The sequence below is a fragment of the Ornithodoros turicata genome, chromosome 6, assembly GCF_037126465.1.
Source record: "Ornithodoros turicata isolate Travis chromosome 6, ASM3712646v1, whole genome shotgun sequence".
NCBI lineage: Eukaryota > Metazoa > Arthropoda > Arachnida > Ixodida > Argasidae > Ornithodoros > Ornithodoros turicata.
This window is the reverse complement of record NC_088206.1, coordinates 14,991,221-15,009,699: the sequence shown is the minus strand read 5'-3', so window position 1 is coordinate 15,009,699 and position 18,479 is coordinate 14,991,221. Positions and strand designations below refer to the sequence as shown.

Here is an 18,479-nt window from a genome sequence, read left to right as displayed (position 1 = left end):
TTTTAACTTTTAGTACATCAATCATATGCTTTTGTAACTCGTTTAGCGCTATTGCCGCTGAAGCAGCCCATATTATATAGTCCCATGGGGCCTGCATTTTTCATATATACTGCGTAATGCGTAAACACCATCAATCAGGCCATGAAGATGATATCAGAGTATAGACGTGATGTCTGTACTGTAAGGGTTCCGTTACTTGACCGCTGAGAAAAACTCGGGTGAGATAATAGACTGCACCCCACCTGGCCTTTTTCTAGCATTGTGAAAGCTTTAGGCGACCCATTTGTTACTATACTTATATTACTTGCTTGTACTCAAGTTACGATTTTTGCAGAAGCAGTGTCCCACGGGATATATTATGATATATTATTTATTTAGTTATTATTTTGCAATACTTCTCATACTGCTATGCCGTTGAAGCAGGGGCATTACAGAATATCACTCAATGTAACTACATGAGCAATTAACTCAGTACAGAAACGACAACATAAAAAAATCAACGTCTACGAATAAAGCGATTCAATGAAAGAAAGAAACGAAGACGATGTGTCATAGGGTGCCTGAATACTAGCTCCCTCTGCGCAGAGGGAGCTAGTATTCAGGCACCCTAATGTGTCGCATTCAACAGCCTGCTGCGGTAAAAGGCTCCAGCCAGAATACTAGCTCCCTCTGCGCAGAGGGAGCTAGGGTATATAGGGTTAGTATATAGGGTTCTAGCTAGTACTAGTATAGTACTAGCTATATAGGGTTCAGTATTTTTCGGCAAATACCGAAAACCACAAGCCCTACAGTTATGACATGGTTGGCAAGTCGGCTGCTGGAGCCAGGCTAACCTTTCCCCTCTTTCGTTTTTTGTTTTGTTCTTCCTCTTTTTGTTTTGTTTTGCAATAAACCTATATCCCCCCCCCTCGTTAATATGACCCCCGATAATCTGACATACGCGCTTTACGACCATACTCCTGCGGAACAATGCAGTGAAACCTCTGCAAATCCCCCCGTTAATATGAGAATTCCGCATTATGACCAAAATTTTCGGGAACGACCATGGTCATAATAACGAGTGTTCACTGTAATCTTGTGCCCTAGGTCGTAGTGCTGGGTCGCATAGGGATCGTACAGCGCAGCACGCAAGCTAAACGTTGCCGTACCTCACGTCGAATGACACAATGCGTAAAACCAGACGTTACAGGGCTCGATTGTCATGCGGTTTCAAGCACGACATGCCGTCCTTTCTCGGAGGCATGTGTTTGAGAACGTGAACTTACGTCTGTCGTAAGAGGAAGTCCGCAGAAGAAAAGAAGAACCGCAGAGGGCAACACTAGAATCCATTTGCGTCTCTGTAGCAGAGGAAACTGATCTCTCATTGCAGTGAAGATGCATTCCAGGAACGCTACCTGTATGCAAGCACAAGGAACAGTGAAAACAAGGTTGAAAATATGTGAACGTCAGAAATTAAGCGCAATGTTTCGACAGGAGCGCCGCCAGGATTTTTTCAAGGGGGGGGGGGAGCAGGGCAGAATGTTTGGGGTAGTGGTGCGTTAACTGCGCCCGAAACTACATTGGGCACAGAAACCCCACGTTTCTGGAAGCCAGAAAGGGTGGGGTGGGGTGGGGTGGGGGGGCAACGGCGTCCCTTGCGCCGGTAACGGCGCTGATGTGTTTCGATGTTAACTTCAAGGGCTCACACTTACGGAGCTGCCGACGCCGAGAGTGAAGAGCATGATGAAGAACAGCGCAGACCACAACTGAGGTACAAACTCGATCTTGGAAAGCGCTTCAGGGTAAACGATGAACACCAGTTCTGTTCCAACTGCAACGACCAGATGCTCCTGCATTATGGAGTGTTCCTTCCCCAGCTTGTCAAAGTGATGCTAACGTTACGAGCTCCACGCTACGAGCTCCCGAGATCCACGTACAAATACTCGCTGATAAACTCAGCCGATATTGCCAATCGATAAAAGCCATACCCCAATTTGAAAGCTTTCGCTTGTATAGAGCTCTGTGTGCTGTCCGGCGGACTTAGCAACCAGGGCTGTCCTACCCAGGACAATTTTTCTGACTCATGCCTGGGTATGCCTTTGACACCCTCTCCCCCCCCCCCCCCGGTAATTTATCCTCCAACACCCCCACGCCAAATCCTTGACGACACCCTTTCCCTTCTTTTCCTGTGCACCCCCTACAGACAGGACCGTGTTATTTCAAACTTTAGACACATGTCTGCTACGGTACGTAAAGGAATTACAACGCAACGTAATAATGATCCCTGCCCCAAACTTTTGTAACACCCTGCTACCAACTACGTGCCATGCGCTTCGGGATAATCCACAGCTTCTCACCCACCACAAGTAGCATACCGCCATATCGGGCTGGTAAGCAGCTCGGAAATACAGGCAATACCGCACCCTAACCAGGACCAAAGTCTGACCTTGTAGTGCCACCTCACCTGCATTGATGACCTCGTTGAAGTTGACGCCCAGTTTGGCAGAAAGACCTCCCAGAACAGCGAAGACCACGGTGCCTGCCAAGACACTGGTAAAGGTGTCCAGAATGCTCAAGAGGACGGCGTCTCTGAAACAGTGCGTGACGATGTCATGCGACTCGCCCAGGTGAGCAGAAAATAGAATAGCCAATGGAGTAAATACCTGTAGATATTCCTCTTGAAGTCATTGTAACCGGAAAACATAATCATGAACCCATAGCCAACACCTAAGGAATAGAAGGACTGCTCGCAGGCTTTGTACCACACCTGCGGTTGATGTGAAACCATAAACATTTTGCTGTTGCTCTACTGCTTAGGAGGATACCATATAAACTAATAAGCGTCTGCGTCTGTTTAATTTTTGCTGTAGAGATGATTCCAAAAGAAATGCCCAATGAAGCTTTTTTTTTCTTATTGAAGCCGGACAAGCTGGTGCCGTTATTCTCGTTCACCCAGAATATCTCGTTTCGCAGCCTCACGTCATCGCAGCTCCTCAACACGTATTGCCACCCACAGCCACGCTCAAAATTTCCCAATCTGAGTGGAGAAGACCTGCGAGGACGTCTTATTGGAAAATAATTCCCAATTCCAGGGAACCTCGTGTTTCCAGAAATGTAAATGAAACTGAGGGCGGAAACACTATAGTGTTCATTACTTGTTTAGTGTTGCGGTATTTTGAATTAAGACAACGTCGTTCGTCCGTACCTGAATATCGAGAAGCTTGTGCCATTCTGGTTTGAAGAATCTTTTGATGCCGTCGAGGGCACCCTCTTGCATGCAGGCAACGACCAGCAGCGAAATCAGCACGGCGTATGGAAAGGTAGCAGTGAAGTACGCCAGCTGTAACCGGTTTTATGTTTCAAGATTACAAACCATAATGAGGCCTTCAGCTCACTTCGATGAGAAGTGGATAAGGTGAGGACTGGCTATTGTACTAGCTGTTATAGGTTCAGCTTTTCTCTGAACGCTGTACCAAGAGTAATCGTGGTAGCTGCAAAACGATTGGCGCCTTGCCGGTTATCATGCTGCCAAAAGTGGCTGCGCAAAGGACACAATGGTATACAAGCAAGCTTGAAGAATGCAACAAGAGTCTCAAAGAACGGAAGTAATATAGGAAACCTCCACGATGAACATTGCGTGAGAGCATCCTTTTTCCAGGCATCTTCGCAAATACTAAAAAATGCGCATAGCGACCAGACATTCGGGGTCACGAGCAAGGCCGAGACCTTGGAGAATATTTAAAACTATCCACGAGAAAAGGGGGAATAGGGAGGACCACAGAATCACCGCCGGTCAAGTTGCTGATGTTCGTGGGAGAGCGGCCACTGCGGTTCTGGAGCTGTCCTTGCGATCCCGACTGCTGGCGCGGCGTGGAGATAGGCGCCGTGGAGATGCCCGTCGACCTGACTGCACAGTTACTCAGGCCCACAGTTACTCAGGTCAACAAAGGATTCACCGACGCCCGAAGGAGCAATAACACCGCCGCTGAAAAGAAGGAGGTCACCTCACACTGCGAGGCTCTAAGCCGAAACCCCTTGTTGTTCAGTGGCGGTCCCTGTCGTGTCAAATGGTGTTAGAGTCGCTGTTCACTTCAGTCTCTCGTGTGTCGATTTGTGCACTCATCACACTTTCGCGGGCGACACTGCCGCCGGGGTACCGTTGCGACACGAGGTAAATGGTACAGACAAGTGTGTTGAAGTAGTACTTGTTTAAAATGTAGTGTTCGTTATAATTATGTCTATGAAGTATATGAAAAAACAACATGCGGGTACCTTGCCAAGCGTCTGGACGCCTTTGATGACACTGATCGATAAGAAGACATAGACGAATGCCATGCACAGAGCAAGTTCCCAACTCATCCACTGGATATCCCACAGGCCCTCAGACTGGTGAGCGATACGGTACCTGAAGATAATCAGTTCATCACTCCACTTCACCGTCAAAGTTGTACATCGCGTGACGCAATGAAAGTGCTTACTTCCAATAAAGCTCCGGTACTGATACTCTGAGATTGCTGGTCTCCAGTGTAAGATTAACCTGGAACGGGAATATGCGCACCAAGGATTACTTTTGCGTTCGAGTTTAATGTCTGTACTTTGCAATAACAAATCGCCACAATGCACAAAAGCGCGATCCAAGGAATGGGCGCCGCAATTAGTGCTGCCACCCCGTGGTAGTCATAGGAACTGTGCATGTGTGGACTGCCGTTTGCCGATTTCCTTCATTTTCCCGTGTGTGATTTCGTTCAGTTTCGTGTCCGTCCGTGTTCATTTCGTGCCCGTTCATTTTTCCCCGCTCAGGAACTGGTGTAGAAAAGATATCGCCTCTGCCAGCACTCCTCACGTGAACAACTGCGCACTTCGCGTGCGGAAGCGAGCAATCTTCTTTTTCCTCGATATTTCGAACGTTGATACGCTACTCAGCTGTTTACCGGATGACTAGTTATACGGAATGTTACGTTAACGTTAGTCATAGCCGTTAAAGACGGCAGCCACCAGTATATTTATCCCAATGGGAAGAGCGGTTTTGGCAGTCCACCTCTGTCGTTTTCACGCTGGGAACGAGGCTAAGGAGCGCACGGAGCCTAGTGCTCTGAGACAGGGTTGCGGAGTTGCCACTCCGGGGGTTGGAACGTCTCCGGAATCATTCGAGATTTAGCAGAGCCCGGAATGGAATTGGAATGGAATGACGGAAACTGTCCTAGGAATGGAATGGAATTAGGCATTTTTTTCGCAGGCGGAATGGAACTGGAATGGACTGGCCTGGGTGCCACACGGTCAAGGGCGAAATAACCTTGTCGTTTTGCTTTTTCCGTGGTGGGTATTGTCAATCTCCTCTATAGCACTGCTGGGCAACCCAGCAAGGTTATACCGGTCCCTTTTCTTTTATTGATGGAATTAAAGAAATGGAATGGGATTGCACTAGTGAGAACTGGCCATACCTTTTCCTTCCGAGGAATTGAAAAGAATTGAATTATCACGAATCTCCATTCCTAGGAATGGAATGGGCGATCCCATTCCGCAACCCTGGTTTGAGAGTAACGCGACAAGGTCGATAGGAAACGAAACGGTATCAGAACACCGCGTCAGTGTTCCATATGGAACGATAACCAATACAGTCGTCTTATCTTTTGGTTCTCTACATCTTTCATTTGAACGTAAAGATTAGCGACACCAAAGACATGGCACTTCCAGGACCACATCATGTCCCAAGTTCCCCAGTGGAAGAACATGTTCTTTCAAGCAGGGTGTCGAACCGCAAAAAATACGGGTTCGGTTCGGGTTCGCGTTGTTTTGATTTCGTTCCGGTTCAGTTCCGGTTCGGCCACGCCAAAAACCGAACCGGTTCGCAAACCGGTTCGCAGCCCCGAACCGGTTCGCGAACCGGTTCAACGCTTCCGTTTTATATGTTCCATAAAACTGCTTTTATCAGGAAATGCGTGGCTAATAGCTTACTGCTGTTGTCTGCATTGACGTCTTTAGCGGTGAGGTAGCTCTTTAGCGAGAGAAATAAGAAATGGATGAACACTTATTGCAAATAGAGTCCACGCTGATGAAGTGGTGTTGTCCCGCTACTTTCTGTTCCCAAAATCTCTTTTTCACACGCACAGTGCCAGCAAGATAAACTTAAAGGAAGCCTAATAAGATGGACAGCGTAAGATAGACGACAGTACTTGCCGGCACACTGCCTTCGCAGCGTGAATCGATCTGAAACCGTACTGAAGCATGTCGAAAATAAGCCTGCCAGCCTTACTCTGTCCAAGCTCACAGCAGTGTACTAGTTAATCCACCTCACAAAGGCAATGTATCACGACACAACTGCACTACCAATAAGCAGAACCACATTTACTTTTCAAACCACGACCAATCAAAACAGGCACCGTTCTGCGTACGCTCCTTCTCCACTTCTCATGTTTCTGACTTGTTTAATTTTTACTGCTCACGTGTAAAAAGAAATCTTGGGCGCTTATTTGATCACATATTCGTCGTGTAGAGCTACACAACTGGCCTACTCCATTCCTATTGCATTCGTCCGCGTGGCACCTCGTCTCTGAAGAGTAGACGCCGCATCACCGCGTGCGTGGGGCGCCAGCCGCGGCGCTCACAAGGACAACTGCGCTTCAACATGTTAAAAAGATGCTGAAAGTATACTTACTATACGTCGTCGTCTGACTGCTAGGTGAAAATTTCTGAAATTCATGATATAGGCGCGTGATGATGATACCGATGTGTCTTCGTTCGGGGATAGAGAGGAACTCTTGTGCTGACTTCTATGTCCGAACCGTTTTGTTGCGAACCGGTTACCGCTATTATTTTTTATGGTTCTGCTCCGGTTCGGGTTCAGCAGTGTTCTGAAAATTTCGGTTCGGGTTCGGGTTCGGTTCCGGCAAAAATAACGGTTCGGGTACGGTTTTCGGTTCGGGTTCGGGTTCGGTTCGACACCCTGCTTTCAAGGGTGCATGATGTTTTGGCACGTGCGTCTGTGTACCACATGTAGCATGCCAGAATTGCGGTCACGGTATAACAAACAAGTCAGCAGCCAGCTGTTCGTTCCCACAGTTGCCTGGGTAACAGACGCCATCGTCACTGCCAGCGCACTGAGACTCCAGTTGCCATTGCCCGTTTGATTCGCTCGTCTGGAATATTCCACTTCCATTTCAGAAGCTTTATATATCCTTACTTGCTCCGCGGTGCGGTTAGCTGGAGGTCCGTTGATGTTGAAGCTGTCGCATGAGAGTTGGGGGTTGGTTCCTTCAAACCAGTGGTCTTGACACTCGGTCCATGGGAGAGAAGACGACACGGAAGCAACGAAGTAACGAACTGTGATGGCGATGACGAAATTGTAGTAGATGGACATGTAAACACTGGTGAACATCTGGGCATAGCCTACGCCTGCGGGCAACGTATGAGAAATGAGGACACGCTAAAAAAAACAGAAAGGACACAAAAGAACACAATATATGGGTACAGGTACATTTTGAACCACACGGGTGTTCCATAGAGGACGTATTTGCACATGAGCCATACCTCGCATAGCTGGCACCGCTTTCCATGCTTTCACGTGTCCCAAACCACTGAACTGACCAAAGATCAGTTCCATGTAGTACAAGGGACGGCCGATGACTAGAAGCACTATCAAGTAAGGAATCAAGAAGGCTCCTGCGAAGGAAAAATATCCATGAAATGCGCACCCCGGCGCGTCGTGGTCAAGGTCTTCGCCGCCACTACCGCACGTACCTCCTCCGTTCTCGTACGCAATGGTTGGAAATCTCCAGACGTTTCCGAGTCCTACGCACGACGAGGCACAAGAGAGGAAGAACTCCACACTCCTCCCCCAGTGACCGCGAGTGGGATGAGATCCCTCCTTGGACATTTCTTGGCGCTTCTGTTTATGTATAGTCTAAAAGAAAGGGGAGACTTACAACACGTCACATTTCAAAGAACAACTGCCACAACGAGATACCGGAAACAGTGCTAGGAAAGAACACCATAGAACTGTGCGCAAGTCGGTACAAGATGAAGGAGTGTTGTCCGCTTTCTTTATAAGCAGAGGGAATGTTATATGCACACTGTAGGGATACGCGAGTGCTGTACCTGAAGCGGTCGATAAGATCAGATGAGATGTCGGGCAGTGGCGGAATACTTGGGTCAGTGGGAACTCGCACAGAAATCACAAGTCACTCGCCGTGGGCTGCACGAAGAAATAAGTGATCGCAATTAGGTGGGACTCCGTCAAAAAGTGCATTCCTGCAGAAAGATGGCGTGCTGTGAACTAATACGTTGTAGTGGTATTGTTAAAGTGGTCCTAGTTATATTTCAAGGAGGCACCATTCTATCACAGACCACCAATTCAGAACCCGAACAACACCAAATATCCTCTGGATGTACGGAAAATGTCCTACAAGATTTGTACGTCCGACGGATATCTGAGGGATGTCCATCGGATGTACGAACTCATTAGGACGTTAGTCATACATCCAGAGGATATTCGGTGTTGTTGGGATTCTGAACTGCTGGTCTGTGACAGAATATGCCAATTGAAATATAACTAGAGCTACTACAACTTCTATTTCATTAAATCTATGACGAACCGTGCTGTGAAATCCACTTTCCAGTTGCATGACACATGAAGGTGATCGCTGACTAGAGTGCTCCTCTCCTTTATATACTATACCTGCATGACGCGTATTGATTGCAAGAAAACACGTAGCCCAAGATACTGATAAGCGTTCGATAAGAATCCGATCACAGAGAAGCACGTGCTGTCGCTTTTTCGTCTGCTGCCACAATAGAGATAATTAGTACATCGTACGTTATCGCTTCGCGCAGTGCGCAGAACCAGCAACGCTATCCCTTACGCACGCAAAGGTGACAGCATACGCTATACTAAAACTCTCTAATGGATAGGAAGCATGTGACACTCCATATCCATGTGTACGAAAGTATATAGGACACCCTTCAGTTCTTATCTTCCCGCACAAACAACTGTCTGTGGCCTAGATATGCTTTTAACTGGGTGTCTGTTTTGGTGTGATCACCTGTGCTTACACGTCGACGGATTTTCTCTTTTTCGTCTCTGGGGTGTAACTTTTGTAACCTCTGCGCCGTAACATATTTTCTTTTCACTCCTTTAGCGTGTAAATGTCCTGTCCCGTCCTCTATACACTCTTAACTCGGTACCCTTTATTGTAACTTTTAGCAATGTGTAACCTTTATATAGACGTAGATTTCCAAATATCGTAGAGGTTACACGACCGATACCTCTGTTTAGAGGTTAAACATGACTTGTAACGCGACACTGGAGGAGCAATAGAGGTTGCTTCGGTGTTCAACGGAAATCCAATCGTCGTAACTTATAAATGTACCCTTTATAGGGAGGTTGTAACTTCTAAACGAATTCCACGTTTGAATTTCCTTCGTTTGTATTTTCTTGTTTGTTTGCAGGGTAACCTGTATAAAAGGTACTGCATAACAGTCACCGTGTTCTCGTTCTAGCCGCACATTCAATCATTCAGTACGAGAGTGTCGGATCAGTGTGCGTTACATTATTGTGTCTCTGCGTCTGTACGAACTGCGGATCGTGTTCAGAACTGTGAAGAAAGCACAAGTGTCAAGTGACGGAACTTTATCAGGGTATTTCTACGGTATATTCACTACAAAGTTTACGTGGTTACGTTTTTGCTGGACAGTCTAGGAACACTAATCACAGCACAGTCTGTCTCTCTAACACGGTTGAACGGTTCAACAAAGTGTGTACGTGTGTGTCTTACGTCCGTTATTTGCTTAGTGATTTGTCATTCTTGTGTTTTACTTCTTCATGTACTTCTGATTCACCATAGCCGCCCCATGCAGCACAATGTACTGAAAGTCGAGTGCAATGGGGGTGGACGGGTAGGCGGAAGGCCTTGGACAGATCTGGGAAACTAAAGAACATTGATAAGACACATACCGTCCACCCCTATTGCACTCGACTTTCAGTACTATTATGCTGCTTGGGGCGTCGCTGATGTGTCATTCTGACATGTCAGAAAGGAATAGCAATGTCTTCGGCGTACTGGGAGAGGAAGTTGCAACAACGTGAGGACTGCAAAGATTATACCTCCTTGAAACTGAATGTCGTTCAGCACAGCTGAAGTGTTGGTATTGCGACGTTCTCGTGCTCTTGCCTCAACTGTAGTTCCAGGTTTGCCAATTGAATAATACATATGTTCCAGTTGCAATTATTTCTTTCTTTCCTTTGTTGTGCACGTGAATCTGTACATGGAGTGATCACTCACTTTTCGACACTGGATGTCCTTAGATGAATTACGTATATTATAGCCATATGTTCCGAACAGTATGCGTTCTGCAAACATGAGAGCTCATTTTCAGCACCATTTGTTCTGTAGCTTCTGTGAAGAGGTGAGCGTCTTAGAGACACCCATGCCTGGCAAAACTGTAACTTTTACGTCGGTGTGGCGGTTAGGAGACTCTAACCTCTATTTATAGGTGATCTGTGTAACGTTTATAGAGGGTATTGCTCATTGGTTACAAGGTAACTTCTGAAATTGAGGGTACAAAATTTGAAATTTTTACCCTGTACTAGAAGGTACCAGGTTTAGAGTGTAGGGCACACACCTTTGTGTCGCAAGTTTCACACCATACAGAAGAAAAAGCTCAACGATTACAGAGCTCCGTATTCAACACGCAGGCTGAACGGATGCGAGCTCAGACGATATTTGTCTCAACGAAAATAATTCTGAGGTGAGCCAAAGAAAGCGGTAAAGATGAAGATGTGAAAGCTTCGTTCAGTTGCACGTAACGCGCTTTTTTTCGCGTCCATTTTGTTACCATTTCATATCACTATGCGTATATATATTTCAACGATGTCTTTTCAAGTGCGGCACTGTCATGTGCTACCCATGAGAGCATGCAATGTAATATGAATTACAGGACCGTGTTATCTTCACATGTTAAATGATGATGCGTACTCGTACGCGCCACTTCGCATGCATCGACAAAAGATATCACGGTTTGTTAATAGAGCCACATGTTGCTCACACACCACGATCAAATAGCACCCCATGCAAGGCTCTCGCAGTAATTTTTGTTACACTTTTGTTTCTTTGAGTAAGAGTGGTGGCTATGTAAATAAACACCCCTTTTTATGCCCCATTCTCAATTGAAAGGTGTAGTAGCAGTCTTGATAAAGGTGTTCTACAGAAAACCCACTTGAAACAGTTCAAATGAAATACACCCTCCCGAAATGGCTGTTTCTGTAGAATATGCATCTTAATGTAAGCCTTTTACACCTCACAGGCACTCGAGGCTTTCTATGTATTTGTCCCTTCTATGTGTTCCAGCCTCAGAACATCAATTGCCATCATCTTAGTTGACAATTATTCAGATTTCACAATCCTGTTATTGGGTGAAGCAATAAGTCCATAGATCATATAGGTGTCCCGCGACGTAAAGTCACGAATTGTCATTAATAAGCCAATACAATCCACTATTCACTTCGCCGATTACAAACCCCCTTCAGCATATCCCTTAATTCTCTGTTCATTATCTCAGGTCCCAGATCAGTTATCTGCTTCACTGTCACCAAGCCAACTCAGATAACCAACTACCATCTGCTATACTCGCATCCACTCCTCATTCTGTGGGATCCTTCATATGTAGAACATATGAGTGACGCAAAGGTGTGGAATTATCGCCGCAGCTACGTTCTGGCTTGAAGAATATCTGCTTAAATACAAAGCTATCTTTCCGAGATGCCAATGTAGGCAAATGGGTCAAGAAAAGACAAGCGCGGTCACGCCGATAGGCATCCATCTACCTATATGTAGTATCAGAGTTCGTCAAAGAAAACCTTTGTTCTTCCGGCCTGAATTTTGCAAGCATCCCAAGGTGTATCACTGGTTGACTGGGGTAACGTGAACGCAACGTTCAAGGATATGTCTGAGACTCGCATGTTTGTGTTGTATGCGACTGCTCTATCACAACGGCACAGTCACTTAAACGTGCTCACAGCTGATGACTTGATTATCCAACAAATATGATAGGCATGATAGCCAAGTTCATCGCTTGAAAACAAAAGATCGGAAGACGGTCACAGCTAGAGGACGTCAAAAGGTATTACAGCCTACAAGGTCCTGCTAGAAAGCAAGCCAACCGACAGCGTGTCGACGGAGATAAATGTTGCAACGGCAGGTAGTACTAGGCAGCTTTTTCCAGCAACTATGAGCAACTTTGGAGTTGCAATCAGCCGGCAACCTCCAGCAACTCGAGTTGCTCAGAGTTGCTGCGAATTGCTCGCCGACCGAAAACTTGAGAAGTTGCTCGTGCACCGGCCAATCAGCAAGGGGAGCATTGCCACGTGACTCCCGATGGCGTTGTGGATCCCGTTCGTGGATTCATGGGTTCAAATCCTGCAGGTGCGGATGAGCAATATCTGTCTCTTTTTTTACGAACTTCACGGAAACATATCAGTTGCCATTTCTGGAATAATGATCTATTGGGGTAATAAAACCAGGGTGTCGAACCGCAAAAAATATGGGTACGGTTCGGGTTCGGGTTCGCGTTGTTTTGATTTCGTTCCGGTTCGGTTCCGGTTCGGCCACGCCAAGAATCGAACCGGTTCGCAAACCGGTTCGCAGCCCCGAACCGGTTCGCGAACCGGTTCAACGCTTCCGTTTTATATGTTCCATAAAACTGCTTTTATCAGGAAATGCGTGGCTAATAGCTTACTGCTGTTGTCTGCATTGACGTCTCTAGCGGTGAGGTAGCCCTTTAGCGAGAGAAATGAGGAATGGATGAACACTTATTGCAAATAGAGTCCACGCTGTTGAAGCGGTGTAGTCCTGCTACTTTCTGTTCCCAAAATCTCTTTTTTCACACGCACAGTGCCAGCAAGATACACTTAAAGGAAGCCTAATAAGATGGACAGCGTAACATAGACGACAGTACTAGCCGGCACACTGCCTTCGCAACGTGAATCGATCTGAAACCGTACTGAAGCATGTCGAAAATAAGCCTGCCAGCCTTACTCTGTCCGAGCTCACAGCAGTGTACTAGTTAATCCACAACACAAAGGCAATATGTCACGGCACAACTGCACTACCAATAAGCAGAACCACATTTACTTTTCAAGCCACGACCAATCAAACAGGCACCGTTCTGCGTACGCTCCTTCCCCACTTCTCATGTTTCTGACTTGTTTAATTTGTACTGCTCACGTGTAAAGGGAAATCTTGGGCGCTTATTTGATCGCATATTCGTCCTGTAGAGCTACATAACTGGCCTACTCAATTCCTGTTTCATTCGTCCGCGTGGCACCTCGTCTCTGAAGAGTAGATGCCTCACCGCGTGCGTGGGGCGCTAGCCGCGGCGCTCACAAGGACAACTGCGCTTCAACATGTTAAAAAGACGCTGAAAGTATACTTACTATACGTCGTCGTCTCACTGCTAGGTGAAAATTTCTGAAATCCATGATATAGGCGCGTGATGATGATACCAATGTGTCTTCGTTCGGGGATAGAGAGGAACTCTTATGCTGACTTCTTTTATGTCCGAACCGTTTTGTTGCGAACCGGTTACCGCTATTATTTTTTATGGTTCTGCTCCGGTTCGGGTTCGACAGTGTCATGAAAATTTCGGTTCGGGTTCGGGTTCGGTTCCGGCAAAAATAACGGTTCGGGTAAGGTTTTCGGTTCGGGTTCGGTTCGACACCCTGAATAAAACTGACTGAAATTTGATAAACAGCAGCTAAGGAAACGATTCCACCAGTTCGATTCGAACCCACATTCTCCGGTCGCCATAAGGTTGCTTGTGGGTGGAGCTACCGAGTTGCTGCGTGTGAACGCGGACTCGAAATTGCTCGAAAGACGTTGGTTTGAGTTGCTTCGAGTTGCTGGGAAAAGTTGCCCCGTGTCACGGAGGAGGGAAACACAAGGAGCGGCCCCTCCGACAGTTTTCCAGCGGGACGATCGTAGCCGGCTTCGCATTGCATTCTGGGATGCTCCTGTCTACCACGTGACCGCTCACGTGACCCTCCAGACAGAATGGTGCCAGCAGAGCAGACGACGCGAGCTGCAGTTGTGTCGCAGTTCAGATGGCAGTATTACGTTGAATGCGTGCTTGCACTTTATTTCTGTGTGTTCGAATGTTTACTGTTCTATTAGAAGACCAGTCACAGTGTGCGGAACGCAAAAGGAGTACGTGGGACCGGAAACATCCAACATATGTACGTACCTTGATTAAGTGGTAAAGAATGCTGTACTCAAAATACCATTAATCAAAATTTCACAACGACAGAAACTATGAAATGAATCTGCGGCACAGTTTGCGGTCCCAAATGAGCAATTCAAGATGACTCGAACACACACGGCCGACTAAAACAACTGACCGTGTACTTACGAACAAAACGCGTTCCCGCGATAGGTGCTTTCAGTTCAACGAGAGCCGCAGCCGGGACAGGAACACATTACCATACGTCGTTTCTACGATGGTGCTCACATTTTCACAATAAATTGCTTTCAAAAAGCGAAATCATACGGAGAGCAGCGCGAGAAACAAAGCCTCGCAAAACCGAAACTTTAGAGGGGATCACGTGGTGGACAGGAAACAATGGCGATTTTGACTTGAGCGACCGCAAGAGGGTGGCTACGCTAGCCTGGCGCGAAGAGCCGCTCCTTGTGTTTCCTTCCTCCATGCCCCGTGTGAACGCCGGCCTATAGAGTCACTAAATAGGGAGCAGACTAGCGACACTCAGCCAAGCCGGCGAGCTAGAGCGCCATTTTGAGTCAGGCGTGGCTGCGTCGCCTAGCAACGGGGCGTCAATCTCCCTCTTCTGCAGTCGAGCCAGCTCGCAAGTTGGTAACTCCGGAAACCGGTTTTCGGCGGGAGTGACTCAACATGGACGGCGAGTTCTGGGGAGGCGAAGCCACGTGACACGATCCGTCCAATCTTGGTCACCGAATGGCGGCTCCGGCGCTTAAAAAGAATACGATACTCTGGTAGCCCAATTAGCAACTTCTCCAAAGGCAGGCCTTTCGTGCTAGAGAGAGGAAATCCGAAAGGGAATAACCTTTACCCGAGAAACGTCATCATGACGTTGGTAGACAGACTGAAACCGAAACAGACCGAAAGGGGAGAACTGGGTTTCACGAATGGGCACTTGTTCGCTTCCCCCTATTTACAGTGCCCTACAATTCACTTCTAGGGCACTGTACCCTATTGAAAGTAGGACCGAACGTCGCGTTCCTTTCAGGGATCATCGTAATCCCCTCAAGACCAGGGTTTTCGGGCGCGACCTTGTTGGCCCCATAGCTTCGAGCATAGTTCCACTCTACCAAACCGGTGGCGCTGTCGAACACTATGACGTCATTTGCTCTCTTTCGGAGGGAAAGGGGGAGGGCGGAAACGAAAGTAGCATTTAAAAATATGGGCCCTGGTTTTGCACCATCTTACCCAACGCAACACTTTGATGTACCTGCAGAATATGAAAATTTTGATATTTGATAGTCATCCAAAACGGTGGCCACTCCGGAAAATTGCTTCAACCTGAATTCAAACGCGATTCAATGGCGTGCTACAAACTGCTCAGCTGTTTGCTGCGTGCTCTGCTATGCCACTTCCGTTCCAATAGAAATGTATGATATTTTATCGCATCGGATCATGTGAAACAAAATGATATAATGATGAAGTGTCGCGCGACTTGTGACCACGTCGCAGGCATGGTACAGATTAAAGGGGCCGTAAACAGGTACAAAAGGTGCACATTTCTTTGTGTTATATTATTGAAACTTAGTCAGTGAAAACTCCTTGCAATTTCTAACGCTCAAAAACAAAAGGCGCTTGCATACGGACGAAATATTCACTGCACTCTTTCGAATTTTAGCTCCGCCCCGCGCTCTAACTTTACGTCATTTTGACGTAGCGCTTTCCCCACCAATTACGATTGAGTGTTCCACGTATGATTTTATTTCAAATACGGAATTGGACTAGATGAAAGTGAATCCTCTTCTATTCAAAATCTAAACAGTTACAGCCTCAAACTGAGAAAGAAATGCGTTTAATTTAGGTATCATACGCGCACTACGTTTTCTGGGCAGTAGCACGCAGCACACCACGAGCGTGAATGAATATCCGGGACTACAGTTCCGGAATCTTAGGTAGGTTAGTAGGTGCGTGATGGAACATCTTCGTCATCTTCGAATGGTTCCGACAACTGGGCTGCCGTACTTGATTTGAGTCACGCGGCATCGTGTCACCAGCTCGCGTGGTCCAGTGGATAGCGTGCTGGCCATGTTACGTCGTGACTGGGATGAACCTGGGTTCGAATCGCGTCATGTGATAGCAGCTCAACTGTTGACGTTTGCGCCAGCCGGAGATGTTGAAGATGTCATGACATTGAATTTCGGAACCACGGAGCACAAAACGTCGTTTCACACAAACAAACTGAGCGCTCTGACTCACAGCTGATAACGAAGTATGTTTATTGGCTGGTAATTTGAAACGTCATGTGCGCAGCTCGGCCCCCCGATTGGACGGCAAAACGCTACGTAGCCATGTGACGTATGCGTGGTGGAGAGAGGCTCGCTGGTTACTCATCTTTGAAAGCATTTATATGGGTCAATGAGCTGGCACGAGCCCAACGAAATGCATATTCGGGTATTATGATCTGCGTTCTTTCATGGGGTATCATTATTTCAGAAATGTTTGGTGGCCTGTTTACGGCCCCTTTAACACTATACTATCATTGCGGAACTGTCTCTAGCCCTGATGGACACGTGCGGAGAGATTATTGTGTGCATACAATCGTTTTAATTGTCATCAAACCTGTGGTATTTCACCCGTTCTGCTTCTTTCATCCACCATGCTCATCTACATTGTCTGTGTCTATTCGCTCGTTATCAGATAACGAGGCAGGGAAGGGCAGACGAGAAGACACAGACTGACAGACGCAAACGGGACGGGCGCTACCAGCAAGCCCAAAGGTTAGCTCTTCTCGTTATCAGATCTCCGTGGGCACTTCACTTTGGGAGGTGGGAGCGTCGGGCGGCGCGTTCAAATCTCCACTTTTTTTCATCAGCAAAATTTTATTCAAATCAGGTCAACTCGCGTCAACATAACCTAGGCCAACATGTATAATACAGGCCTCAAAGCTTCGCGGTTTCCCCAGTTGGCCGCGTTTGCAGGCAGTGGCGCTCGTTCCGTGGCCCAGATTGATGTCGGCGTTGTTGGGAACGACTTATTCGTACACCGACCCACAGTCGCCTGGGAACAGGGGGGCTTTCGAAGGGGCAAGTATATGCCCATGTGTTCCGCCCTCGCACCGTAAACAATGCTCGGCATCAAAATAATGTCGGTGGCCGGCTGACGACGGGGTAACGACCGAAAATGCAAAATTCCGATATCGGACCCCACTCCTCGTAACAAGGCTAACTGGAAGTCTCGCGTACGGTAGTAATGAATTACGCTGTTTTTTGTAAATTTCTAAGTGGGAAACAAAAAAAAAAAAAAAAGAAGAAGAAGAGAGAGAAGAAACACTGTCAAGGAACCCGCGATGAGGGAATCACACACGTAACATAAAAACGGTTAAGAGCAACTGGGGTTTATTTGAACAAGAACTTTCGCGCAAGAGGCTGCACTTCTTCAGGTATTGAATCTGAAGAGGAGCAGCCTCTCGCACGAAAATTCTTGTTCAAATAAACCTCAGTTGCTCCTGACCGTTTTTATGTTACGTGTGTAAATTTCTAAGTGAGGTTAGGTTGCTCAGACTAACAGACGGCGAAGCCGTTTGGTTAGGTCGGTGCGCCTTGGCGGAAGCCCTGCGGCAGGCGAAACAACCGTTGCTGCATCAGCTGCACTTCTATCGAAGCCTCGTTCCCCGTGCTAAATCCGAGCGTGTCCAATGTGGGACATCTGTCTTACTCGGCAACACTAGAGCACGGCGAGGGAGGTCATTCAGCTGTGACGTCGCATGTGAGGGTCTTGCGTATGACCGAACTCTCGCTATAAATGGCCGTGGCTCAATGCAGAGCCGTATATACAAAAGGGTGTCTGGCCATTAATGGGACCTTCCTATACTCGGAGCTCCACCCAGCGACCAGTGGCTGGTCGTAATCTAGGTCTGGTAGCCCGGCTTAAAGACAGCTGAGAAAGCTTCCGCTACGCCACTCGGCCTTTGCCAAATGGCCACGGGGTCCCCCAAATAACAGGCAGATTTTGTGTACATTCATTACCTGCGGCCCGCCGTGGTATAGGTCAGGCCAACGCGGTCCGCGACTCGGCTTGAGTTGGAGAACCCTGGTCAAAAGAGCATTGTACAGAATATTTGATTGCATACTTCAATGTGTGCTCTGCACGACTTAATTTTATTCTGTACAAGTTGGAGTCTGTACTGGAAGAGCGTGACGTACTTACCGTTGTAAGAAGAAACATAGTGTACAAGTTCCCCACGACGTTTTACACAGGCTCATCAGCTTCACCTTTACATATTACGTTCGCTCTCTGCA

At 47.2% G+C, this 18,479-nt stretch overlaps 1 protein-coding gene across 3 annotated transcripts in view; it reads right to left on the bottom strand.

The window, feature by feature from the left end:
* Window positions 1-18,479, bottom strand: part of LOC135399230 (sodium-dependent nutrient amino acid transporter 1-like) — a 25,813-nt gene extending 7,334 nt beyond the window's left edge. Inside the window, exons 1-13 of one of the 3 annotated variants that reach the window (XM_064631027.1) lie at window positions 18,388-18,479; window positions 18,207-18,270; window positions 8,074-8,170; window positions 7,717-7,879; window positions 7,507-7,638; window positions 7,160-7,371; window positions 4,458-4,516; window positions 4,252-4,384; window positions 3,185-3,319; window positions 2,643-2,746; window positions 2,444-2,568; window positions 1,692-1,810; window positions 1,266-1,394 (exon numbers count right to left, since the gene is read on the bottom strand). In XM_064631027.1, the coding sequence (XP_064487097.1) occupies window positions 1,266-1,394; window positions 1,692-1,810; window positions 2,444-2,568; window positions 2,643-2,746; window positions 3,185-3,319; window positions 4,252-4,384; window positions 4,458-4,516; window positions 7,160-7,371; window positions 7,507-7,638; window positions 7,717-7,852 (1,284 nt within the window). In that variant the 5' untranslated portion in view covers window positions 7,853-7,879; window positions 8,074-8,170; window positions 18,207-18,270; window positions 18,388-18,479. Of the gene's footprint in view, window positions 1-1,265; window positions 1,395-1,691; window positions 1,811-2,443; window positions 2,569-2,642; window positions 2,747-3,184; window positions 3,320-4,251; window positions 4,385-4,457; window positions 4,517-7,159; window positions 7,372-7,506; window positions 7,639-7,716; window positions 7,880-8,073; window positions 8,171-8,570; window positions 8,629-18,206; window positions 18,271-18,387 lie in introns of those variants that run through there. The other 2 variants (XM_064631026.1, XM_064631025.1) reach the window with 2 other exon arrangements.